This window comes from Hylobates moloch, unplaced genomic scaffold, assembly GCF_009828535.3.
Source record: "Hylobates moloch isolate HMO894 unplaced genomic scaffold, HMol_V3 SCAFFOLD_12, whole genome shotgun sequence".
In the NCBI taxonomy this organism is placed as follows: domain Eukaryota; kingdom Metazoa; phylum Chordata; class Mammalia; order Primates; family Hylobatidae; genus Hylobates; species Hylobates moloch.
The window spans coordinates 102,100,367-102,123,735 of record NW_026652287.1 but is presented as its reverse complement, the minus strand read 5'-3'; the positions used below and the strand labels follow the sequence as shown (position 1 = coordinate 102,123,735).

General features: G+C 60.3%; 2 protein-coding genes across 3 annotated transcripts in view; one reads left to right on the top strand and one right to left on the bottom strand.

Annotated features, from left to right (window-relative positions):
* The window catches only part of PPP1R12C (protein phosphatase 1 regulatory subunit 12C), a 26,649-nt gene extending 18,118 nt beyond the window's left edge, over window positions 1-8,531 (top strand). The window contains exons 5-22 of the mRNA XM_058425789.1: window positions 2,066-2,210; window positions 2,303-2,377; window positions 3,939-4,012; window positions 4,096-4,223; window positions 4,334-4,407; window positions 4,671-4,829; window positions 4,916-4,983; window positions 5,460-5,597; window positions 5,823-5,913; window positions 6,125-6,205; window positions 6,282-6,342; window positions 6,492-6,577; window positions 6,782-6,822; window positions 6,900-7,002; window positions 7,117-7,221; window positions 7,553-7,603; window positions 7,762-7,812; window positions 7,895-8,531. Coding sequence (XP_058281772.1) covers window positions 2,066-2,210; window positions 2,303-2,377; window positions 3,939-4,012; window positions 4,096-4,223; window positions 4,334-4,407; window positions 4,671-4,829; window positions 4,916-4,983; window positions 5,460-5,597; window positions 5,823-5,913; window positions 6,125-6,205; window positions 6,282-6,342; window positions 6,492-6,577; window positions 6,782-6,822; window positions 6,900-7,002; window positions 7,117-7,221; window positions 7,553-7,603; window positions 7,762-7,812; window positions 7,895-7,981 — 1,618 coding nt within the window. The 3' untranslated portion in view covers window positions 7,982-8,531. The remainder of the gene's footprint in view (window positions 1-2,065; window positions 2,211-2,302; window positions 2,378-3,938; window positions 4,013-4,095; window positions 4,224-4,333; window positions 4,408-4,670; window positions 4,830-4,915; window positions 4,984-5,459; window positions 5,598-5,822; window positions 5,914-6,124; window positions 6,206-6,281; window positions 6,343-6,491; window positions 6,578-6,781; window positions 6,823-6,899; window positions 7,003-7,116; window positions 7,222-7,552; window positions 7,604-7,761; window positions 7,813-7,894) is intronic.
* A 2,809-nt stretch (window positions 8,532-11,340) lies between these two features.
* EPS8L1 (EPS8 like 1) lies at window positions 11,341-23,064 on the bottom strand. 2 transcript variants are annotated; one of them, XM_032171121.2, is made up of 20 exons: window positions 23,015-23,064; window positions 22,513-22,566; window positions 20,861-20,901; window positions 20,231-20,289; window positions 19,436-19,597; window positions 19,010-19,159; window positions 18,457-18,539; window positions 17,817-18,078; window positions 17,401-17,527; window positions 17,116-17,204; window positions 16,947-17,021; window positions 16,693-16,841; window positions 15,782-15,923; window positions 15,658-15,686; window positions 13,326-13,458; window positions 13,105-13,236; window positions 12,810-12,921; window positions 12,440-12,614; window positions 11,893-12,025; window positions 11,341-11,800 (listed from the first exon to the last, which is right to left on the bottom strand). In XM_032171121.2, exons 2-20 carry the CDS (start codon window positions 22,527-22,529, stop codon window positions 11,714-11,716), a joined length of 2,157 nt encoding a protein of 718 aa, XP_032027012.1. In that variant the 5' UTR covers window positions 22,530-22,566; window positions 23,015-23,064; the 3' UTR covers window positions 11,341-11,713. The 2 variants fall into 2 exon arrangements, with proteins under 2 accessions (XP_032027012.1, XP_032027014.1); XM_032171123.2 differs by lacking the exons at window positions 19,010-19,159; window positions 19,436-19,597; window positions 20,231-20,289; ... (1 more) ...; window positions 22,513-22,566; window positions 23,015-23,064 and adding an exon at window positions 18,749-18,794 and having other exon boundaries at window positions 18,457-18,541.
* Window positions 23,065-23,369: the final 305 nt, after the last annotated feature.

Here is a 23,369-nt window from a genome sequence, read left to right as displayed (position 1 = left end):
TCAAGCAATTCTCCTGCCTCAACCTCCTGAGTAGCTGTGATTACAGGTGTGTGCCACCACGCCTGGCTAATTTTTGTGTTTGTAGTAGAGACAGGTTTTGCCACGTTGGCCAGGCTGGTCTCGAACTCTTGACCTAAAGTGATCCGCCTGCCTCAGCCTCCCAGAGTGCTGGGATTATAGGCATGAGCCACTGTGCCCAGCCTGACTGCATTTTTAAAATAATGTAACCAGGCCGGGCGCGGTGGCTCAAGCCTGTAATCTCAGCACTTTGGGAGGCCGAGGCGGGCGGATCACGAGGTCAGGAGATCGAGACCACGGTGAAACCCCGTCTCTACTAAAAATACAAAAAAAAAAAAAAAAAAAAAAAACAGAACAAAAACAAACAAACAAACAAAATACAAAAAATTAGCTGGGCATGGTGGCAGGCGCCTGTAATCCCAGCTACCTGGAAGGCTGAGACAGGAGAGTTGCTTGAACCCAGGAGGCGGAGGTGGCAGTCAGTGGAGATCGTGCCACTGCACTCCAGCCTGGGTGACAGTGTGAGACTCTGTCTCAAAACAAAATAAAACAAAACAAAACAAAAAAAATTTGTTGCAGAGTAGAGGTATATGTTTATTTGATGATACTCATTCGATGCTTATTTTTGAGCCCCTGCTGTGTGCCAGGCAGTCTGTTAGGTGCCAGGGAAGTGGGTCAACAAGACAGATCTGGGCCTGTGTGCGGCTCATAGCCTCGTGGGGAGACAGACATTTTGGGCTGATCGCTCTTTGCTGCGGGGCCGTCCCGTGCATCACAGGATGTGGGGCAGGCTCCCTGGCCTCTACCTATGGGATGTCGGGAGCATCCCTGGTTGTGAGAACCAAAAATGTCTCTGGATGTGGCCAGATGTCCCCTGGGGGGCAGCATTGGCCCAGTTGAGAACTGCTGGCTTAAGATATAAATAGGGTGATGGGAGAAGACAAGTGTGATGAGGCGGGGCTTTGGGGTCAGGAGACATGGGGGTGAGGGGGTGGTGACTGCCAAAAAGGGGCTCAGCGTGAGATGCTGCAGGGCACAGAACACTGCCCGGCTGAGAGCAGCAAGTGCAGAGGCCAGCAGCGGGCGGGCGCTTGGGGAAATAGCGAGGGGCACAGCACAGCTGGGGCAGGCTGAGCCCCAGGCAAAGTGTGGGAAAGGTGAGGGGCGAGGTGGGCGGGACCAGATAGAGGGACTTGTGCTTATAAGGCCTCTTTGTAGAATATCCCAGGCTGTCCATCTGTTCCCACTTTGTGAAGCTCTTTCTCATTGACACAGAAACTCATTCCAGTTCTCCAAAAATAGACATGTCCTACCCTAAGCTGAGCTTGGAGAGTGGCCTTGGACTTGTAGCCCTGCCTTTGCCCTCAAATTGAATGGTTTAAGGTGGTTATTGTCTCGAGTGAGCGTTTCTCAGCCTGGGCACTATAGCAACATTTTGGGTCAGATCCTTCTCCTTGTGTGGCTGTTGCTGAGCGCTGCTGGGTGTGGAGCAGCCTCCCTGGCCTCCACCCAGCCGATGCCACTAACCCTTGCCCTAAGTTATGACAACAAAGATTTCTGCAGACCTGCCGGGTCTCCCCTGGGGGACAGCATTGCCCTGGTTGGGAGTCACTGCTTTAAGCCAGCCCGGGTCCTAGAACACTACTGCCCTGAGACAGCCCTTTGGGGGTCCCATCCTTCTGACAGGCATGGGGGCTGGCACAGGGTCCTGCACCTGTGTCCTCCGGGGTTGCCTCCTTACACCCCACTACCGCCACCTTGGAATCCCACAGCCAGGGTGACCTCCTGCCAGCACCAGGAGCAGGTTCCAGAGGCCACCTGCAGGGCCAGGGTTTAACATGTAGCTGCTGGTCCAAGGGGAGGGACAAGGCCTGGTGCAGAGGGGCCTCTTGTGGCAGGGGATGCTGGGCAGTGGCTCTTTACCAGCCTGTCCAGGGATGTTTCAGTCTGGTGACCTGGGACTTCGGTTACCAAACCGCTGGCCGAAATCAGCCCTCGGCCAAGGGCCCCGCCTTGGCCTCTGACCCTGAGCCTCCCTGGCCCCCAGGTTGCTCCTCCAGGCTGGCTACGATCCAGAGCTCCGGGACGGGGACGGCTGGACTCCCCTGCACGCAGCGGCACACTGGGGCGTGGAGGACGCCTGCCGCCTGCTGGCCGAGCATGGCGGGGGCATGGACTCACTGACCCACGCGGTGAGGGCCAGTGCCCAGGCTGGTGAGGGGCAGGGCGTGGGGAGTGCCCAGCACCTCCTTCATCGTCTGCTCCTGCTCCTCCCCCGACCCAGGGGCAGCGTCCCTGTGACCTGGCCGATGAGGAAGTACTGAGCCTGCTGGAGGAACTGGCCCGGAAACAGGAGGATGTGAGTGTCAGGGCTGAGGGGCTTACCCCAGACTCCCCATGTCTCCTCAGCTCCTCCGAGGAGGGTGCAGAGGGGGGACCCCCTGACTTCTGACACCCACCACCCCAGCGACCTGCTCTTTCCCGCTTGGTGCCCCAGCCCCAGCCCCAGCCTCAGGAGAGACCCCCACCAGGGCAGGATAGAGATGGGGCTGCAGAGCTTCCTGCCTGCCTGGTGGAGGGGCGGCAGAAGGATCTGGACGGGGTTGTCTGACACCCTGGTGAGGTTGCTTAGCACACCCCATCACCTCAGGGTGGCCCTTGCCAGCAGCCATGTGCAGGATTGTCCTAGACTCAGACTGGGCTGGTCACCCGCAAGGTGTCCCCCAGCCATCCCCGGGGCAGCCTTGCTGGGAAAACTTAGAGTGAAGGAGTGAAGGGCATGACCCCTGGCCAGACTGCCTGGGTTGGAATCCCGGCTCTGCCATGGATCTGCCGTGAGTCTCAGCCAGCCACTTTCCTCTCCGGGCCTCAGTTTCCTCGTCTGTCAAGTGGGAATGGTATGGTGCGCACCTGTATGAGCACGTGCCACGGGAAAGCACTAGAGCCGTTGCCAGCGTTCAGTGAGCTCCGTGAGGTGACAGGAAGCTCCCGAGGCCAGGCCTAGGGCTTCTGGTGCGTGGGCAGGGGAGCGGAGACAGCTTCCTCTTTTGAAAGGTTGGCAGGAGCAAGGTGGAGGCTGATGGATGTAGGAGAAGACGGTCTCACACAGGCTGGGGGGCAAGTGTGGGTGCCCTGAGGTGCCCAAGGAGGGGAGCGTAAGGCAGGGCAGACCTGGGAGGGCCACGAGTGCCAGGCGAGGAGCACAGTGGCTTCCGGCCTGAGGGTGATACGGCCATGAAGGGTTTAATGGGTGGGGCAGGGTCAGCTTAGGTGGCCCAGATATGAGGGGAGCCCAGCCTGGGAGCATCTGGGGACACTTTCTGGAAGACGTGAGTACTACAGCACTAAGAGTTTGCTAGAAGGGCAGGAATGAAGGGCCCTCCCAGTACAAAGGTGTGAAGATGGTGGTGAACTGTGTGGGGAAGGTGTGAAGACGGTGGTGAACTGTGTGGGGAAGGTGTGAAGACGGTGGTGAACTGTGTGGGGAAGGTGTGAAGACGGTGAACTGTGTGGGGAAGGTGTGAAAACAGTGGTGAACTGTGTGGGGAAGGAGGAGGCAAGTGCCAGCTGCAGGAGCTGGGGCAGCTGAGGGCCCACCAGTGCCCTGGGTATGCTGAGGGGTCGGGGTGAGGTCTAAGCAGGTCTCCCCTTGGAGCTAGAAGGGGATGAGACTGGAGGCTTCTCATGGGTGGGGGCTGTGAGGACAAGACGGCAGTGCCTGCACGTGGCAGCCGCGGGCGCCTGCTGGACGCAGGGCACCTCCTGTCCCTGAGGTGTGCGGCCATCTATAGGGAAACCAGTAAGCCCACAAGCCCTCGGTGCCCGCCTGGGCGCTGAGCTCCTGCACAGCTGTTCATGGTGGTGTTGCTGTGGGGCATGTGTGCTCCACCCTCCCCTGCAGCCCCCTTCCCTCCTTGCAGCTTCGGAACCAGAAAGAAGCTTCCCAGAGCCGGGGCCAGGAGCCCCAAGCGCCCTCTAGCAGCAAACACAGAAGGTATAGGGAGGGAGGAGTCCTGGGCTGGCGGGGTGGCTGGAGGCCCCGGGCTTGCACTGCAGCACCCTCTCCTTCCCCAACAGGAGCTCTGTGTGTCGTCTGAGCAGTCGAGAGAAGATTTCCCTCCAGGACTTGTCCAAGGAGCGCCGACCTGGTGGGGCTGGGGGGCCCCCCATCCAGGACGAGGATGAGGGGGAAGAAGGTCCCACCGGTGAGGGGCCTGAATCTGGACTCCTGGGTCCGAGGGAGGAGGGGTCGGGTTCTCTGAATCTAGAGGCAACTGGCATCTTCCGTGACCTGCCCGGTGTTCCCACATCACAGAACCACCCCCTGCAGAACCCAGAACCCTCAATGGCGTCTCCTCCCCACCGCACCCCAGCCCTAAGAGCCCCGTGGTGAGTGGATGACCTGAGAGGTCCTGTGAGGCTGGGAGGGCCGGGAGGTGGGATTCCATACAGCCTGTGAACCTCTGGCAGGGGCAGGTAGGGCGAAGACTATAGTTCCCAGAGTCCTCCTGGACAACCGGCTTCCTTTTCGGGCTGTGCCTGCCCCGGGGGCTGATGGGAATTGTAGTTTGTTGCAGTTCTTTGGGGGCTAACCCTTGAGGTCTGAGAAGAGGGATCCTTTCTCCCTAACTGAGACCTCCTCCTCCTCCCAGCCGCCTGAAGAGGCCCCCTTCTCCAGGCGCTTTGGCCTCCTGAAGACCGGGAGTTCTGGTGCCCTGGGTCCCCCGGAAAGGCGGACAGCGGAGGGAGCTCCTGGGGCTGGGCTGCAGCGTTCGGCTTCCTCCTCCTGGCTGGAAGGGACCTCCACTCAGGTGAGTGAGGGTTGGGCCGGGTCCAGGCCCAGGCCCCTGCCCAGTTGAGGGAACTGCCCCTTCCTCCCCTTTTCCTCTCCACACAGACCAAGGAGCTCTGTCTTGCCAGAATTACCCCGACCCCCTCCCGGAAGCTGCCGGAACCCTCTGCCCTGTGAGTCCCCAGGGCCTGGGCCCCTCGGGGGTGGGCGGCAGACGTGGGTTCCAAGCCTGTCCGTGTGATCCTGAGTGAGACCATGTGCCCCCTGGGGTCTGGTTCCTACTCCCACCCCAGAGCCTGTGCTGTGTTCCTCCTGGGGGCTCGCTCCCTCCCTCAGGTCTGTGTTGAAACGTCACCTTCTTCCCTATCTGCACACACCGACCACCCTGCTGCCACCACGGCGCCGTCTGCACATGCACACCCTCCCGCTCTCAGTTGTCGCACTGCTGCTTCTGTCAGAGTCCCTTACCCTTCTGACCGGTTGGGTAGTGTGCTGGTCTTTTCATGGCTGTTGTCGGTTTTGCGTATTTCTGCTCAGCTCTGACTCTGTCGTGGTCCAGATAATTTGTTTCTTTTGTTCACGGCTGCATCTCCAGTGCCGGCACACAACGCAGCTGGGTAATGTTTGTTGAATGAATGAATTGATGCAGGTCTGAGGTCACCAAGCCTCCTCCTTGCTTGGAGAACTCCTCGCCTCCCTCCAGGATTCCGGAGCCTGAATCCCCAGCGAAGCCAAACGTCCCCACAGCCTCCACGGCGCCCCCAGCGGACTCCCGGGACCGACGGAGGTGAAGAGGCCGGGGCAGGAAGCTGCCGCCCCCGCCCCTAGCAGGGAGAGACGATGTCAAGCAGGAGTCCCGGGGCTTTGGGTGGGCTCCTGAGGGAGAGCTGGCCCCAGGTCTGCTGGGAGTTGGAGTCCCCTCCCACAGAACTTGTCTCAAATGGAGGGTATCAGCCACGGAATGGGACAGGGTCCCTAGGTCCCCTGTCTGAAGTTGGGACCCTTCCCTCAGGTCCTACCAGATGCCTGTGCGGGATGAGGAGTCAGAATCCCAGAGAAAAGCTCGCTCCCGTCTCATGCGCCAGTCTCGGAGGTCCACACAGGTGTGGCGTGGGCTGGGGTCTGGACTCTTGGGTCTGAGGGAGGAGGGGCTGGGGTCTGGACTCCTGGGTCTGAGGGAGGAGGGGCTGGGGTCTGGAGTCTGGACTCCTGGGTCTGAGGGAGGAGGGGCTGGGGGTCTGGACTCCTGGGTCTGAAGGAGGAGGGGCTGTGCCCTGACCCCAGTGTCCCCTGACTGTCCCCTTTCCCTGACAGGGTGTGACTCTGACAGACCTGAAGGAGGCGGAGAAGGCTGCAGGGAAGGCCCCAGAGTCAGAGAAGCCGGCGCAGAGCCTGGTGAGAGGGGTCAGCGAGGGCGCGTGGGGTGGTGCGGGATGTCCTGATCCCCTGACTCGCCTTCCCCTCCCGACAGGACCCTTCCCGGAGGCCTCGCGTCCCTGGAGTGGAGAACTCTGACAGCCCTGCCCAGAGAGGTGAGGTCTGCTCTCTGGGGGAAGTCATTCCCGGGGAATCATCCAGTCTCTCCTATAGTCTTCCTGCTTTCCTTGGGGCTTGACCCGGGGACCTGGGCACCCAGAGGGGCCTCTGGAGGTGCCTGGGCTGATTCCTGCCCCTCCGCCAGCAGAGGCGCCCGACGGGCAGGGTCCGGGACCGCAGGCGGCCAGGGAGCACCGCAAGGTCGGAAAGGAGTGGAGGGGGCCTGCGGAGGTGAGGGGCTCAGGTGGGGCCGAGCTGGTGCAGAGGGTGGGCCGGGGGGCGGGCAAAGCCCCTCCCATACCCGCTAAAGCCCCTCCCATACCCGCTAAAGTCCCTCCCATACCCGCTAAAGCCCCTCCCATACCGGCTAAGGCCCCTCCCATACCCGCTAAAGCCCCTCCCATACCCATTGAACCCCCCCTCTACCTGCCACAGGGGGAGGAGGCGGAGCCGGCTGACCGCAGCCAGGAGTCCAGGTAGGGGCGGGGTGGGAGAGGTGGGGTGTGCGTGCGGGCCGGGCCGGCCCCTGACGCGCGCTCCGCCCCTGCCCCAGCACCCTGGAGGGCGGCCCTTCAGCCCGCAGGCAGCGGTCGCAGCGGGACCTCAACCCAGAACCTGAGCCAGAATCAGAGGAGCCGGACGGAGGCTTTAGGAAGGTGCGATCCCACCCCTCCGTCGGGGCTTCCCCTGCTGGGTGCCCACCTCCTGGCTTCCCCGCCCCCCAGCATCGCCCCCAGCCTCCACCTGACCCTCCTCCACCTGACCCCCAGCTGTATGCAGAGCTGCGCAGGGAGAACGAGCGGCTTCGCGAGGCCCTGACCGAGACCACGCTGCGGCTGGCGCAGCTCAAGGTGGAGCTGGAACGGGCCACGCAGGTAAGGGCGCCGAGGCCAGGGTCACAGGAACTGGCAGGGCCGCCTGGGCGGGGCTCAGACTGCTGGGAGGCAGAGCCTGGCCTGGGGGGCGCCGGCGGGGCTGGGCTCCACTTGAGGGGCGGGGCCGAGCGCCACTTGAGGGGCGGGGCCGAGATCTCGGAGGCGGAGTCTGAGCGAGGGGCTGTGGGCCTGCTGGTGGCGGGGCCTGGCCCATGCGGGAGGGGCTTGTGGGCTGCCTAGTGGGCGGGCGGGTCCCCACCAGGAGCCTAGGACCTCTCAGAGCAGTGCTGGCTTACGCTGCTGACCCCTGTGCTTTCTGTGTCCTCACCAGAGGCAAGAACGCTTCGCTGAGAGGCCAGCCCTTCTGGAACTGGAGAGATTCGTGAGTAGGGGCAGGGGGGATGGGGGCCAGAGGCGTCCCCAGCCTCACATCACTAAGTTTGGACCAAGAGAGCCACATTGCCCTTCCCAGCTGGCCCCTGGCCTTCCCCTGCCCTCCTCAGCCTCACTCGGTTTCTGAACTTTCCCTGTTCATTCCAGGAGCGCAGGGCCCTGGAACGCAAGGCCGCAGAGCTGGAGGAGGAGCTGAAGGTGGGGGCTGTGGGCAGAGGGCCGAGGATGGGTGGGGGCGCAACCCGCCAGGGCTGCCCAGCTGACCCGTGCCGTCCCCCAGGCCCTGTCTGACCTCCGCGCCGACAACCAGCGCCTCAAGGATGAGAATGCAGCGTTGATCCGCGTCATCAGCAAACTCTCCAAGTGACCGGAAGGGACTTCCTGCACCCGTATTTATACAGCTGCTTCTGCCACACGCACCCTTCCCCCGTGTGAACACGAGTGACAGGGCTCCGGGGGAAGTCTCAGAGAAGCCATAGCCCCCCTGGGACCTCCGGACTGGGAGGGGAGCAGAGTCCCCAGGAGCCAAGGGGGCCACCCGAGGCCAGGATGGAGGTGGGAGGCTGAGCCAAGTAGGAGGACGTTGCCAGAGGGGACCAGGGCCAGAGATGGGACCAGGAAGGAACTGAGGACCAAGAAGTGCAAGGATCAGTAGCTAGGACCAGAGTGGCCGCCTGGAGGTCCCCATCTCACGTGTGATGCCACCCCGTCACCCCTCCCCTCCTGAGCAGGGATCCAAGAATGTGCCAAGTCCCGCCAGCCTCAGCCAGGTGGGCCTGTATGTAGGGTCCATGTGCAATAGGGAGGGACGTCTTCTATTTTTTGCTGCCCCCTCCCCGCCCACTGTCTGGGGCAGGGGGAGAAGGTATTTTCGAGATAAAGCACAGGCACCACAAATAAAAGTCGTGAAGTTGCCACTCAAGGTCTGTGTTCCCAGCCAGAGGGAGGGCACTGTTTCCTGCTCCTGCTGGGGGCTGTGTGTGTCCCTGACCAAACCACTGGGCCATTTGGGTGGGTGCCGGGGGATGGGTTGGTGCTTGCTCACCTGTGTGGTGAAGGAGCTTCAAGATGAGCCCCCAGCGGGAGTGAAGGCTCCAAGATGGAGCCCGCGTGATTGCAGGCAGGGGGCTGAGGGGAAGCTGATGGGGCAGGAGGGATCGGCGGGCAAGACCTCTGGGGCCAGGGGTATGGAGCTGGGGAGCTTGGGTTTTGCCATCAGTGTCTTTGAAACAAATTTAGTCAATTGCCAACATTTAACATTTGGAGAAATTTGTGTGTAAAAATCTGGAATTTTGGCCGGGTGTGGTGGCTCACGCCTGTAATCCCAGCACTTTGGGAGGCCGAGGCGGGCCTCGGGTCAGGAGTTCGAGACCAGCCTGGCCAACATCGTGAAACCCCATCTCTACTAAAAATGCAAAAACTAGCCAGGCATGGTGGTAGGTGCCTGTAATCCCATCTACTCTACTTGGGAGGCTGAGGCAGGAGAATCGCTTGAACCTGGGAGGCAGAGGTTGCAGTGAGCCAAGATCGAGTCACTGCACTCCAGCCTGGGCAGCAGAGCGAGATTCCATCAAAAAAAAAAAAAAAAGAATTTTGGCTTCTTTTGAAAGAACAGGAATCTGTGACAATATGAACTTTTCAGTCCTGCATAGCCACAGTTGACTAGAGCTGAGGAGGAGCCATCTTCTGAGATGAGGCATCCGTTCAATAATTACTATAACACCAACGGGAAGAACAGGACTGAGTGAGTCCAGTGTGACTGATAATCACTGAACAAAACAAAGATCCAATACTTTTAGGAGGGGAGCATTCGATGTTAAAATAAATGTATTTCAAGGTGGCAGTGCTCTGGAGAAAAGAAAGGGGTTGGGAAGGTGGGTGCATGTGTGTGCACATGTGTTTTGAATACAGTGGCCTGGGCAGCCCTCACGGAAAAGCTGGTGCAGGCAGATGCGTGAAGGTGGTGGAGAGGGAGCTGTGTAGGTATTTGAGGGAAGGGTGCTCTGGATGATGGCAGCTGTGTGTAGAGGCCCTGGGGTAGGAATGCACCTGATGTGTTTCGGGAAGCTGAGGAGCTGGAGAAAGCAGGGAATGAGGTTAGAGAGGTAACGGTGGCTGTGTGGAGACTTGGCCCTGGGAAGGGCTTGAGCTGTGAGATTGGAGCCCTGGGTGTCTTTTGGAGCGTGGCCATGGCCTGACTTAGGTTTTAACAGGTCCCTCTGGCATGGAGAACAGGCTGGGGGTTGGTGGTGAGGACTGGGGAGACCAGCTAAGGGTCTACTGGTGAAATCCGAGCAAGAGAGAGGGTGGCTCTGGCCGGGGTGATGGGAGTGAAGATGGTGAGAGATGGTCAGGTTCTGAGAATATTGGAAGATACAGCTGCCAGGATGTTCAAACAAGCTGGCCTGTGACGGGAGTGGGGCTGAGGCCCAGCTGGCTCACTTGGGTCTCTTGTCGGGTTCCTGCAGGCATTTCAGTTTGCAGCCTAGGTGGCGTGAGCCACGGGGGCTTATTGGGGAGGGGAAAATGGAGCAAAGAGGTTTGGGGGAATTGCCTACCTTTCCTATTCCCCTATTAAGAATGAGGGGTGGGGCCCCGGGCAAGTGATAGAGGGGCTGAGAGTACTCTGGGCAGAAGCAACCACATGAACCAAGCTTGGCAGCTGGAGGAGGGAAGCTGAGCCCTGTGGTCGGAGAAGCTGGTGAGCCGAGTGGGCAACCTATGACTGCCAACCTGGGGCCTCGGTTTTATCTGGTGGGCCATAGGGAGCCAAGGGAAGTATGTGAGTAGGATCTAGGGACGGGGCAGATAGGAGAAGGATTCTTGCAGATCCAAAGAGGAAGGAAGGAACCAGAAGGAACCAGGCAGGAGGTGGCAAAGTGGGGACTGAGAACTCCTGCCTGTCCCAGGGGGGGTCTCTCTGATCCTTTCCCGTCTTGGAGGGCGCCATCTGGTGGCCCAGGTTGGAACAACTCGCGGACAGCTTGAGGCCCAGAGGCCCGCAGTAATCTGGGGAAGGCAGAGCCAGGGGAGAAACAGAAAGGCCCATTCTTCCCAAAGGCAGAGAATGTCCAGTCTGGAAAACAGTAGGATCCAGAGAAAAGCAGACCTTACCAGCCACGTGGATAATGGGGAAAAGAAAGTTACAGGGCTTGCCAGAGGGAAAAGGAGCTAGTTCTTGAGGGAGTAGGAAGTTTTCAGTTGGCTGCCATCTCCCAGGATAAAGAGTGGCCAGAAAGCTGTGGCATGCTTGGGAGGCAGCCAGTTCTACCTGGTAGGGCCGTGGCAGGGTGGGGAACAAAGTGGAGAAGTGGATGCTGGGAAACTAGCTTCGGGGATGAGGGCAGGCTGCCCCACAGTGAGTGTTTGAGCTGGGCCAGGGAGGCTGAATAGGAGTTCGCCAGGCAGGGAATGGCTGTTTCAGCCAGCAGAGACGGCAAGTGCAAACCTCAGAGGTTGAACGCTTGGGAGCGTTTGGAGAAGGGCAGGGCCAGGACGCAAGAGGGAATGAGTGAGAACGTTGGTGAGGCGGGAAGGGAGACACAAAGCCTCATGCCCAGCAGCCCTGAGCCAGGGAAACCTGAAGATCGGGCAAGCTGGACTAGGCTGGCTAGGAGGTCAGGAGGGAGCCTGGTTTGGGACCCTGGGGATGGAAAGGAGGGTTCGGAGAGAGAAACCAAAGAAGGTGGAACATCTTCCAGGTTCCTTGAGGCTGTGACTGGGACGAGGGGCAGGTTTCTGGGCCTCCTGGTAGCCGGGTAGAGGACAGCAGTTGACACACCATCTGCTAAGTAAGGAGGCTGTTTATAGGCTGGGCGGCATATTACAATGCTCAGGGCTCCACTGCACCCTCTCGGGGGTCTGCTAGCGCTTTCCGTAGACTGTCTCCACGCCCTCCCCACTCCCAGCCAGTCCAGATCCGCTCGCTCCGGAGGGACTGCAGCAAGGATTGTTAAGTCTGTCCACCGGGATCGGGGGAAGACCAGGGCAGGAGCAGATTGGCCATCCTTCAGAAGATCGATTTCCGCCATTGGGGAGAGTCTGAAGAGTCCGTTCTCCCACGGGGCCTCGTCACTCTTTGCGAAGGGCGCCGGGCAGGTCAAATGACCTCCATTTCCATCTCTCCTTCCACCTTCTTCTTTTGCTTCTCCATCACTGCCTTCAGCTCTGACACTTTCTCTTTGTCCTGGAGGGCGGGGTGGAAATCGCTTTGTCCTGGCGTCCGAGCCCTCGGCATCCCAGCCCTACCCAGACCCAGGGACCAGCGGTCTGGCTCACCTCCAGCAGCGCGCGCTGCACGGTAACCTGGCTGTACACACGCGCCCCCTCCTCGGGGCTCACCGCCCGCAGCTCCTCCTTCTGCAGCGAGAAAAGCTGCGCCCCGGTCAGCACACCCAACGCGTCCACGGTCCTGAGCAAGGGCAGCCCGGGCGCCGTCAGGCCGGTCGGCAGATGCCCCAGCCCCGACAATCATGTCACGCCCATCCGGCGATGGTCCAATCAGAACAGCATTCTAGCTCTAGCGGGGGCAGGGCCGACACCTCCTGAACCCCACCCACCAATCACAATGTGCCACCCGGGGGGCGTGGCCGCATCCTGCTTTCGAAGGGGGCGGGATTTCCCTAAGGAATCCAGTCGGAGTCCTGAAAACACATGGCAATCACAGGCTGCCATTGGGTGTTGCTACCAGACAGACCCTCACTTCGGGCTAATCCCGGCTCCCTGTGGTCTCCACGACTGCCGCCCCCCGACTCCCGGACGATCGGAACGCTCCGCCCCCAGCGTCCGTATCAACCCGCGCCGAGAGGGCCCCCGCCCCACTCACCCGGAGCTAAAGCCCTTGGCCTGCAGCCAGGCGCGGACCTCGGAGGCGTCCGAGCGCGGGCTGAGCTGCGGTTCCGGGGCGCGGGGCCCTAGGACTGCGCGGCTCGGGCCTGAGCGGGCCTGGGCCAGGCGCGCCTGCAGTTCCTGGTTGACAATGAGCATCTGGGAGAATTTCTCTGCAGGTGGGAAACCGGGAGGGAGGGAGTGCGGGCTCAGGGCGAGGGGTCCTGGGGCCAGAGGGCGGGGCAGGGGGGCGCTCCAGCGTCCCCAGAATGGGGCGGGAGTCCATTTGCTCTTTCTGAGCCCCCGTTTCCCTGCCTAGAAAGCAAGGATAAGGACCGCTCCCTACAGCCGGCGTCCCCACCACTCACCCTTCTCGCTGGGGTCCAAGCTGTTGAGGCTATCGCAGCTGTCCCAGCGGGGCCGAGCCAGAGCTGGAGGTGGGGCCGGGGCTGGGGCTGGTGGCGGAGGAGGAGTGCTGTTCTGAAAGGAAGGAGAGAGTACCTGGGTTAGGGAGAGGACTCAGAGTCCCAGCCTCTCCCCTTTCTAGAGATGCATTTCTGAACCCCCAGTCACCACCTGCTCCAGCACTCTTGACGCCCCTTGTTCCCAGAATCTGGTCCCAGCCTCTTCTCCCTCAAGACCCCAGCGTCTGGGCTCGCTCACCAGGCTGCGGGCAGGGCTTTGGCTGTGGTGAAACTGGGGTCCGGGGTGGGGTGTCAGGATGTTATAGGGCACGTATCCCTCCTGCCCCGCTGGGTCCCGAACCTTCCACCACTTGCGCCTGTCATCCAGGACCTGGGTGCGGTAAAGAGCAGAAGGTTCAGAGCCTGCATCTGCAGCTAGGGCTGGCTAATTCCTGCCCCTCGGCCTCCCGCTCCTCTAACCTCTAGTACGTCCCGCTGCTTGACCGACAGCTCACTGCTGTTGCGGGCCTGGAAGTCATAATTACACAGGACCCATTTTCCGCCTGTCTCTGACTCCAGCTGAGGCTCAGATTCTGACTCCAAGTCTTGGTGACTGAGGAGAAGCGGGAGGGTTGGAGATAAGGAGGCAGCCAGCCCCATTGCTCTGGGCTGCAGGGTGCTGGTGTGAGCTGGGGTTAGAGCCAAGCTGGGGGCACAGCAGGGGCCGGGTTAATACTGTTAATAGAAATTTGAAACGAGACTAACAGCCTGAATATGTTTTGCTCCCTCCGTTGCTTGGCATTGGGCTGTAGGCATATGTAGTGGGTACTATCCCATCATCGATTCCATTTTACAGAGGAGAATGAGGCTCAGAGAGAGAAAATCACTTGCCCACATCACACAGCTAGAAACAGCTGTCATTTATTGAGCATCTAATAGGCACTGGGCTTATATATCATAACTCATAAGCATAATAAAAACACTAGCTAGGCCGGGCGCGGTGGCTCACGCCTGTAATCCCAGCGCTTTGGGAGGCTGAGGCGGGCAGATCACGAGGTCAAGAGATCGAGACCATCCTGGCCAACGTGGTGAAACCCTGTCTCTACTAAAAAGTACACAAATTAGCTGGGCGTGGTGGCACGCGCCTGTAGTCCCAGCTATTCTGGAGGCTGAGGCAGGAGAATTGCTTGAACCCGGCAGGCAGAAGTTGCGGTGAGCTGAGATCTCACCACTGCACTCCAGCCTGATGACAGAGCGAGACTGTCTCAAAAAACAAACAATAGCTACCACTTCTGTAGCACTTACTATGTGCTAGGCACTGTTCTGTTACGTATATTAGTTGATTTGATCTTTATGACAACTGTCGGTAGAACCATGAATTTGGACTCCCCTCTCTCCCCCAGTTTCTTCCTCCCCCAGAGACCCTATTATCTTCTCCATTTTCACAGAGGAGGAAGCTGAGGCACAGGGATGTAAAGGTCACAGAGTAAGAGAGTGGCATCGCCAGCCTGGCACCAGGGCAGCCCATGTCTGAATAATGCTGCCTTAGTTTGCAGGCAGCTGGACTTGAACTTGAACCCGGTCACAGCCTTGAGCCCTTAACTGCTAGTTCCTACAACACCACAGACTTCTCAGTGTTCTGGGAACGGATTATCATTATTCCCAGTTTCCCTGCAAAAAAGAACTTGCGGCTCAGAGAAAGTGACTTGAAGCTGTGAACAGGGAGGGGGGTTGCGATATCAGGCAGCTGGGGGCAGGGGTGGGATTTCAGCTCTGACCCCCAATAAGAGGGACCTCAGACTGGATCAGGCCTACCTGTGCAGGGGAGAGGGGGGGTCTTCAGGGCCGCGGCACCCCCTGTGTGGGGCCGGCAGCTCCCAGCACGCTGTCCCTGGTGAGACCCTCTGCCGGGGCCCTCACCCAGACCCCCCTTTGTCTCCTCCAGCCTCGCTTCTTTGTTTTCGTCTCCTCCCACGTTGCTTCCCTCCGATCTGCCCTCTGTTCGCTCAAGGACCCTAGAGTTCTGGTCCATCTACCTCCTTCCCTCCCCCAGGACCCAGAGTCTGAGCCCCCACTGCTTGGCAGAACCATGACTTGGAATGTTCTTTCCTCCCCCAGGGACCTAGGAGTCCAGGTCTCAAGCTTCAATCTTATCCTTTTAACCCTTAAACCTTTTAACCCAGTCCGACACCCAGCAGCGACTTAGACAATTGCATTACAGCCTCTGGAAAACCAAGAGTTTAATCGTCCAGCCTTGACCCCTCTCGGGGGCCCAGGTACTACCACTTCCTAACTTTCCCAGAAACTTGCCCCCAAGCCCTTGAAGTCCCAAGCCTGCTCCTCTGGGTCTCCAGGATCCCAAGCACCAGACTTGGGCTATTCTTCAAAACCCAAAGGTCCAATTCCCCAGCCTCCCCCCCTCCAATATCCAGGGCTCTGTCCTCACAGGGAGCCCAGGCATGGTGCTTCCCAGGCCCCGGGAAAACAAACTGCCTTCTTCCAGCCTTTTGGGGATCCAGGGATCCAACCTCTCAGACTTTACCCACTCCCAGCCCCTTTCCTCCCCTAGGCCCGGGAACCCGGGTCTCCATTCCCTCCTCCCTTGGCCCCAGAAGTCTGGGTCCCGCCCCCTCCCTCCCTGCTCCTCCCTCTCTCCCGGCCCCGGCCCGCCCCATCACCATCTCACCCACCTGAGAAGAGCCAGGAAGACAGAAGGAAAAACACAGAAAAAAAGGGGGCGGAGTCAGCACCGGGAGCCCCCGGGACGCACCCCTACTGGACCCCCTTGCCCTGCCCTGGGGCGGACACTCACCCATTGACAGCGACCTGGGGGGCGCTTTGCTGTAGGAAGTAAGAGAGTCGGGTCAGGCGGGGCCAGGCGGACCGGCCCGCCCCCGGACTTCCCAGGCTTGGCCCTGCTGTGTCGCTTGGGTCACCTGCCGGCGCCTCCGCTCGTGCTGTAGCTGTTTCTCAACTGGGTCCTCCCAGGCGCGGCCCTGCGGGTCAGTGACCGGCGGCTCCCAGCCGCTGAAGAACTCGGGTCTGTATGGGGGTCCCTCTTCCGGGGGCAGCTCCAGCCTGCGGCCAGGGACAGGGCCAAGAGCTCAGGGATCCTGGTACAGCCCCCAAATTAGTTCTGTCATTAACTTCATTAAGTTTTCCCCTAAAGCTCGCTGTATCCCAACGATTCTAGCCCCGCCACTTTTCACCAAGTCCTGCCGGTAGCTCTAAGCCCAACTCAACAGCAATTTATATTTCTACGCCGGGCGCGGTGGCTCACGCCTGTAATCCCAGCATTTTGGGAGGCCAAGATGGGAGGATCGCATGAGGCCAGGAGTTCCAGACCAGCCTGGGCAACATATTGAGACCCCACCCACCTCTCTCTCTGGAAAAAAATTGCCTTATCCAGCCTCTAAATCTCACCTGATTCCACATCAGGTTTTCCATAAGGTCGGTTTCAGGTTCTGACCCTTTCCCTGCGGAACTCCCAGCCCCCAGTGCACAGACTCTGTCCCATCACCAAAGTTATAGACCAAACCTTCCAGAAGCCCCGCCCCTTTGCGTAACCCCGCCCCTGCCCCGTAGCCCCTCTATTCCTTTAAACCCTACCTTTTCTTTCAATCTGATTGGTCTGGTGGTCTTAAATATTTCCTTCACGTTAATTCCTGGCCTTTCCTCCAATTGAATCTTGGCATCTGTCCTAAGCTCCGCCCCAACACAACTAAGCCACGCCTCTAACCCGTCCCTACCCTCCTAGTCCTATTTTCCAATCATCATGCCACCCACCTCCCAGCCCCTTATGCTCCTCCAATCACCACGCCCCCTGGCTCCTAGCCCCGCCCCTCACCCGGGGCGGGTCCACGAGTCCCCCAGCGAGGTCCAGAGCTCGTTTTCACGTGGAGTGACGTTGTCACGCAGCAGTGCCACGGCATCCGATGTCAGGTGCGGCTGCCGCACGCTGCTCGCGAACTCGGGCCCTTCCAACGTGTTCACAATCTGTCAGGGGAGCAGGAGGGGGCAGGCTGTGCCGTCACACCTTCTACAAGTCGAACCCGATTCCTCCCGCTGCAGGGGGGCCCGAGGGCCTGGGGCGGGTCTCACCATCTGCAGAGGCCCGAAAAGGAAGTGCAACAGCTCCGGAGAGGAGGGGTCGGCGATGTTACCGCGCAGCCGGGCCTGGGGCGTGGGGAGGGAGGTGGTTGGCGTGGGTGCGGGGACGGGGCGGGTTCGCCGTGCCCGCGCCCCGGCCCAGGGGCGGACGCGTCCTCACCAGCAGGCTGAAGGCGTACTTGATCTTCTGCAGCACGTCGGTGTACTCGGCCTCCGAAGGCGGCTTGGCCCGCAGCGTCAGCAGGCCCTCTGAGGGGGTCAGACGGGCGCGGCGATGGGGACGCGGGGCCAGCACCAGGCAGGCAGAGAGAGAGAGGTGGACACCCGGTTAAGATGGCGGTGAGGTCAGCCCTGGCAAGTGGCGGGAGGGGAGACCCTGGGGAGAGCGGGGACATTTGGAAGAGATCAGGAAGGGTTTCAGATACCACGCGGGGGTGCCCCTTACCCCCAGCCGCCCGGCGCCGGGTCCTGCGGCCGCGTTCCCGGTGCTCCAGCACCCTGGCCGCCTCCGCCGACTTCTGCAGCCTCGATACAAAGCTCTCTACGTCGTCGAACACGTGGTTCAGGATGTCCTGGGGGACAGAGGAGGCGGACGCTCAGGGGTCCCGAGTTCCAGAACCATCCCCGTCAAAGTCCTGAACCTGAGCACCTACACACGTCCCCAGATCAGGCCACGCCCCAAACACCTGGCCACGCCCCACAACCAAGCCCCGCCCCCGACCCCAGCCCCTCCTCCATAACGCAGAAGTCTGACCAGATTGACAGAGAACTCCCGTCCCGCAGCCGGCCCCGCCCTTCCACGCCCTAGCCCCGCCTCCAGTCGCCTGGCCCCGCCCCCATACCCCTTTTCTTACGGCTCACCACTTCCCGCTCCGCCTGCAGAACCGCCAGGTCAGGACCCCGGGGACCCAGTTCCGGGGAGTCCGAGTCAGAGTTGCTCGAGGTCCCCACCGGCTCAGGCCTCTGCGCCTCGTCTGCCTCGGGAATGGGCTTCGCCTGGGGTCGTCCGCGGCCCGCGCCCCGCTCTAAGGTGCTGATCACTGCGCGGACTGACGGGCGGCGCTGCAGGGGCGGGGTCTCAGCGGCGGGCGAGCGGTCGCGCTGCAACTCCTCCTGCGTGGCCCTGCGGAGGGCGACGGGGACACCAAGGCTGGGTCCACTGAGGGGTCCAGGGAGGGGGAAATCCAGGGCGCAGAACGAGACACACTGAGGCTCAAAAGGCTCAAAGGGAGTAAGCAAATTCAACGAGGTAGGGAGAAATCCGATATAGGGAGGGATAGCACCTCTCTAGAGTGAAACTGAGGGCCTGGACAGGGAACAGAGAAAAGAAGCAGAGTTCTGGAGAAGGGGTCAGCTCGTCTGGGAGGTACAGACAAGACTCGACTAGGGTGTGCTTGACTCCATGCAAAACTCTTGTTCTGTTCCAGGCTGGTGTTGTAGACTGAGGCACAAGGAGGGGAAACCGGCTAACCAGAGACCCCGCCAACTTCTTCCCTCTCACCTGAGCGCCGCCGCCCTGCGCTCCCCGCGGCCCGAGCGGTAATTGTGCAGAGCCCCCTGAATGTCCTCTCGGATCAGCTCCGCCTGCCAATCACACCGTCAGGCCACGCCTCCCCACGCCGCACCCACTTCCTACCCGGGCCTCACCCCTGGCCGATTTTTCAGCTCAGTCCCAGACCACGTGCGGCCACCGTCCACGCCCTGGACTCACCCCTCGCCCTACACCTGTCCCTGCCCTAAGCCACGACCCCGCCCATGGAGACCCAGTCCGGGTGGTTCCTCGCCCCCATCCTCGTCCTGGCTGCTCCCCCAGACCCTTCTTGGCCATGTTCTGTTCATGTCCTCATCCCACCTTCGTGTTCTGTCTTGACCATGGGTCCAATCTCAAACCCCACTGCCTTCCAGAACTTCCTTCCCAGGTCCCCTGCCCTTCCTTGCTCTGATCCCGCCTTAGACCCAGGCCCCGCCCCACCTAGAGGCCCCACCCATTTCCGCCCTGGCTCCAGGCTCCGCCCAGTTCCAGCTCCACCCCCAGAGCCAGCCCGTTCGCTCACCCCGAGGCGCAGGCCCTGGAAGAAGTGCACGTCGGGCTGGGCACGCTCGGGTTCCTGGCACACGAGCAGCAGCAACGAGCGGCTCCTGCCGGGTGGCATCACCGCGTCACAGCGCACGATGGCGCCCAGTGGGTACGACTCCAGCTCCTCCTGCGGGGTGGGATGGCGGGGTAAACTGAGGCCCCGAAATGATGGTACTACTAAATGGCGACGGGAGTGTGGGCCAGCAGGTCAGGGCAACCTCACGCGGTTAGGGGGTTAGGGATAACACCCCTGTTTAATAGATGAGGCTATTAAGGCTCAAGATGGGGGCCGGGGTCCCTCGCCAGAGTTCCCAGAGGAAGGACGTGCAGTAGCCAAGATTCGCACCCAGACCCCCGAAGTCCCTGCCCCAGACACTCCTCCCACCCATGTGCCCCCTGGCACCTTGGAGGCCGGGTCGAGCAGCGTGACATGGTCGGGAGACACTCGCAGCAGCATCTCCTGTGCCCAGACTCGGCCCTGGCTATCCATGACGGCCAGCTTCCTGGAGGCATCCTCCACGGTGTGCACGCCATCATCCTCACCCAGGCAGAACGTCACCAGGTGCTGGTACGGACCACGGAGAAAGCAGTGAGGCCCAAGATGATGCCAGGTGGGCTCAGAATCCCCCGGAATAATCAGACTTTCAGCCTGAGTCTAACCACACCTCCCTCAGGAAGCCTTCCTTGATCACCTGTTCCACAAATCAGCTCCTCCTCCCAGTGCCCTTTGTTTCCCTTCCATCAGAGTGACTAGCACCTGAGTCTGGCTTCTCACAGACTGGAGGCTCCTTGTGGGCAGGGAAGGAGTCTGGATTATAGCTCTCTCCTTCTAAATGCCTCCTGGGGTCTCCTGCTGTGCCCCCTACCACCTCCATTAGAGCACCAGGCGCCTCCTTGGGTTCCTCTGGACCTTGTCTACCCCCTTCTCATGCAGGGCTCTGTCTTGATTTGTCTCCGTGGTCCCACTGTCCAGCACCACAGCTGGCCTGGAGGAAAGGCTGGCAGATTTGAGTGGACCCAAGGCCCCTGACTTCATATCCATGACTGAGATGAGGCAACGGAGGTCCATCTTATGGATGGGCAAACTGACTTTCCACATGCTTCCTGCTTGGGGGCCCAGCTGCTTTCAAAAGCCCTATCTCCTGAGGCCACCTTTGCCCCAGAAGATGTCCTGGGGGAACACAGACCCCAGACTCACATTGACTGGGTACTGGGATACATCAGCCATAACAACTGTGGAGTAACGCTTCCTCTGCTCTGCCAGGGGAGAAAGAGAATGAGCCTGGGAGTCCGGGCCCAGCCCCTCCTCCATCAGACCCAGCAGTCCAGGCCCCCAGCCCCTCCTCCCTCAGACCTAGGAGTCCAGGCCCAGCCCCTCCTCCATCAGACCCAGGAGTCCAGGCCCCCAGCCCCTCCTCCATCAGACCCAGGAGTCCAGGCCCCCAGCCCCTCCTCCCTCAGACCTAGGAGTCCAGGCCCCCAGCCCCTCCTCCCTCAGACCTAGGAGTCCAGCCCCCCAGCCCCTCTTCCTCTGACCCAGGAGTCCAGCCCCCCAGCCCCTCTTCCCTCTGACCCGGGAGTCCAGCCCCCCAGCCCCTCTTCCCTCTGACCCGGGAGTCCAGCCCCCCAGCCCCTCTTCCCTCTGACCCGGGAGTCCAGACCCCCAGCACCTCTTCCCTCTGACTCGGGAGTCCAAACCCCCAGCCCCTCCTCCCTCAGACCCAGGAGTCCAGGCCCCCAGCCCCTCCTCCTCCAAGACCCTGGATGCCAGGTCCTGTTTCTTTAGACCCAGTTCTGTGGGCCTGGGGCTCCCTTGCCCCCCACTCACCATAGATAGACTTGGCGCTTGGCTTCGGGGCAGCTTCTGGGCTGGTGAAGAAAAGAAGAATGAGAGAGACTGTGGAACTGGGGGCAGATCCTGTGGAAATGCCAAGCCGGGCAGCAAGGGCTTCATTACGAAGCTAACGGGGAGCGATGCAATGGTTATTATTATTATTATTATTATTATTATTATTATTTTATTATTATTGAGCAGGAGAGCTCAGAGCCAGAGCTGGACTTTAAGAAGACAGGTGTGCCGGGCGCGGTGGCTCACGCCTGTAATCCCAGCACTTTGGGAGGCAGAGGCAGGCGGATCACAAAGTCAAGAGATCGAGACCATCTTGGCCAACGTGGTGAAACCCTGTCTCTACTAAAAATGCAAAAATTAGCTGGGTGTGGTGGCGTGCGCCTGTAGTCCCAGCTACGTGGGAGGCTGAGGCAGGAGAATCACTTGAACCTAGGAGGCGGAGGTTGCAGTGAGTCGAGATTGTGCCACTGCACTCCAGCCTGGCAGCAGAGTGAGACCCCATCTCAAAAAAAAAAAAAAAAAAAAGACAGGTCAGGTCAGGCGGTGGTGCTGGGTGGTAGGGGAGTGTGATCTCTACCATGGCACAGTCCTGGATTCAAACCCTCTGCACTGCCTCCTTGCCCATAAGACTTTGAGGAGGAGACTTAATCTCTCCTACCTCAGTTTCTCTTTCTGTAACATAGTAACCATCTGATAGGGCTGTTGGGCAAATTCAATCGGATGATGGAGGTGAAGTATTTTGAAGCCTCAATAACTGTCATTATCATTCTTAAGATGCTGCCAGGGCTTAGCACACAGAAGTTGCTCAATAAATGGGAAGGGTTACAATAGCATTCGTGGTATCTGAAGTAGGCAGGGAACTATCTGCTTCCCCTCCCACTGCCACGGGCCAGGCACTTCCCAGCCACATCCTTCTCTGTGTCCTGTTCTCAATTTCTTCCTAAGGTTACCTTTCCTAAGAATTCTTGAATCCCCACTTGCACGCACATAACAGAAGCTCAGCGATCAGGTGGCATCAGGGGAACTGAAAAACCCTTTTTCCCAAACTCCTGTTCCTCATCCCGCTCCTGCCAGTCTGATGTCATCACAATTTGATTACCTCTGGGCCAGAGAGCTCACTACCTACCATGCAGGTATTTTGACTCATCTCTCATTGTTTTTCTCCCTGCTTATTCTGGGGGACTCGAGTCTTCATTATCAACAGCCCTGATTTTCTAGCAAAGGGTTAATATTTACTAACAACATAACAATCGCAACAGCAGCTCCTATGAGTTGAGCACCTGCTGCCAGTGAGGTGGTCGCTAAGTCCTGTAATGCACTATCCCTCCAGTTTTTCGACATTGTCCCTGTGTCACAGAGGAGGGCGGAGGCTCCAAGAGGTGACGTCCTCTGACCAGGGTTACATCGGCACTGAGTGTGAGGGCTGAACTGGAGCTCAGGCCTGTCTGCTCTGCAGTGGGGGCCCCTAACCCCACGCTGGGCAGGGAGGAGCGCAGCTCTGGCTTCCTCCTGAGCGTCCGGGCTTGGGCCAGAGTCTGGGCTGCCGCAAACAGGATCTGCGGGTGTGGGTGAGGAGGCGAGGGCAGGCAGGAGGCGCGCTGGGGCTGGGACCCGGGGTCCGGGGCACTTACCCTGTGGCGGTGCTCATGGTGCTGAGTGGAAGCTCCTGCCCACCTGGAGGTGCCCTGGGAGCCAGCAAAGATGTGAGGGCCTGGCCAGTAGGAGCCTCTAACTCCTACCCCAGCCTCCTCCCTCAATGCAGGCAGCCGGGCCCCAGCCCCTCCTCCCTCACACCCAGGAGACCAGGCCCCAGTCCCTCCTCCCTCAGACCCAGGAGTCCAGGCCCCAGTCCCTCCTCCCTCAGACCCAGGAGTCCAGGCCCCCAACCCCTCTTCCCTCAGACCCAGGAGTTCAGGCCCCAGCCCCTCCTCCCTCAGACTCAGGAGCCCAGCCCCCAGCCCCTCCTCCCTTGGACCCAGGGGGTCGAGGCCCCCAGCCCCCCTCCCTAGATCCAGGAGTCCAGGCCCCCAGCCCCTCCTCCCTCAGACCCAGGAGTCCAGGCCCCAGTCCCTCCTCCCTCACACCCGTTGGTCAAGCCTGGGCCCCCTTCTCTCCAGACCCGGATCTCCTTACCTGCCTGCTCAGGCTCTGCCCTGCTCTCCGCTGTCCTTCCCTTCCAGGCTGCTGGCCCCTCCTCCTGCTCCCTCCCAGGGCCGTCCTGCCTCCGCCTCCGCATACCTGAGCGTTCACCTGGCACAGCCTGGCTGGAGTGACCCCAGGGCGGGGCTGGCAGACATATCTAGGAGGGGCTGGGGGGACTGCAGGGGAGCCGGGAAACTAACTGCCTTGTAGCAACAGAATAATAACAACGAACAGTACATTTGATGTCACGCTTGTTGACTGGTCAGAGTTGAAAGCTCTGTCTTTAAAACTCCCTTGAAATTCTAACAGCGGGAGGAAGTTCGAGGTTTGATTTCTGCTTGACAGA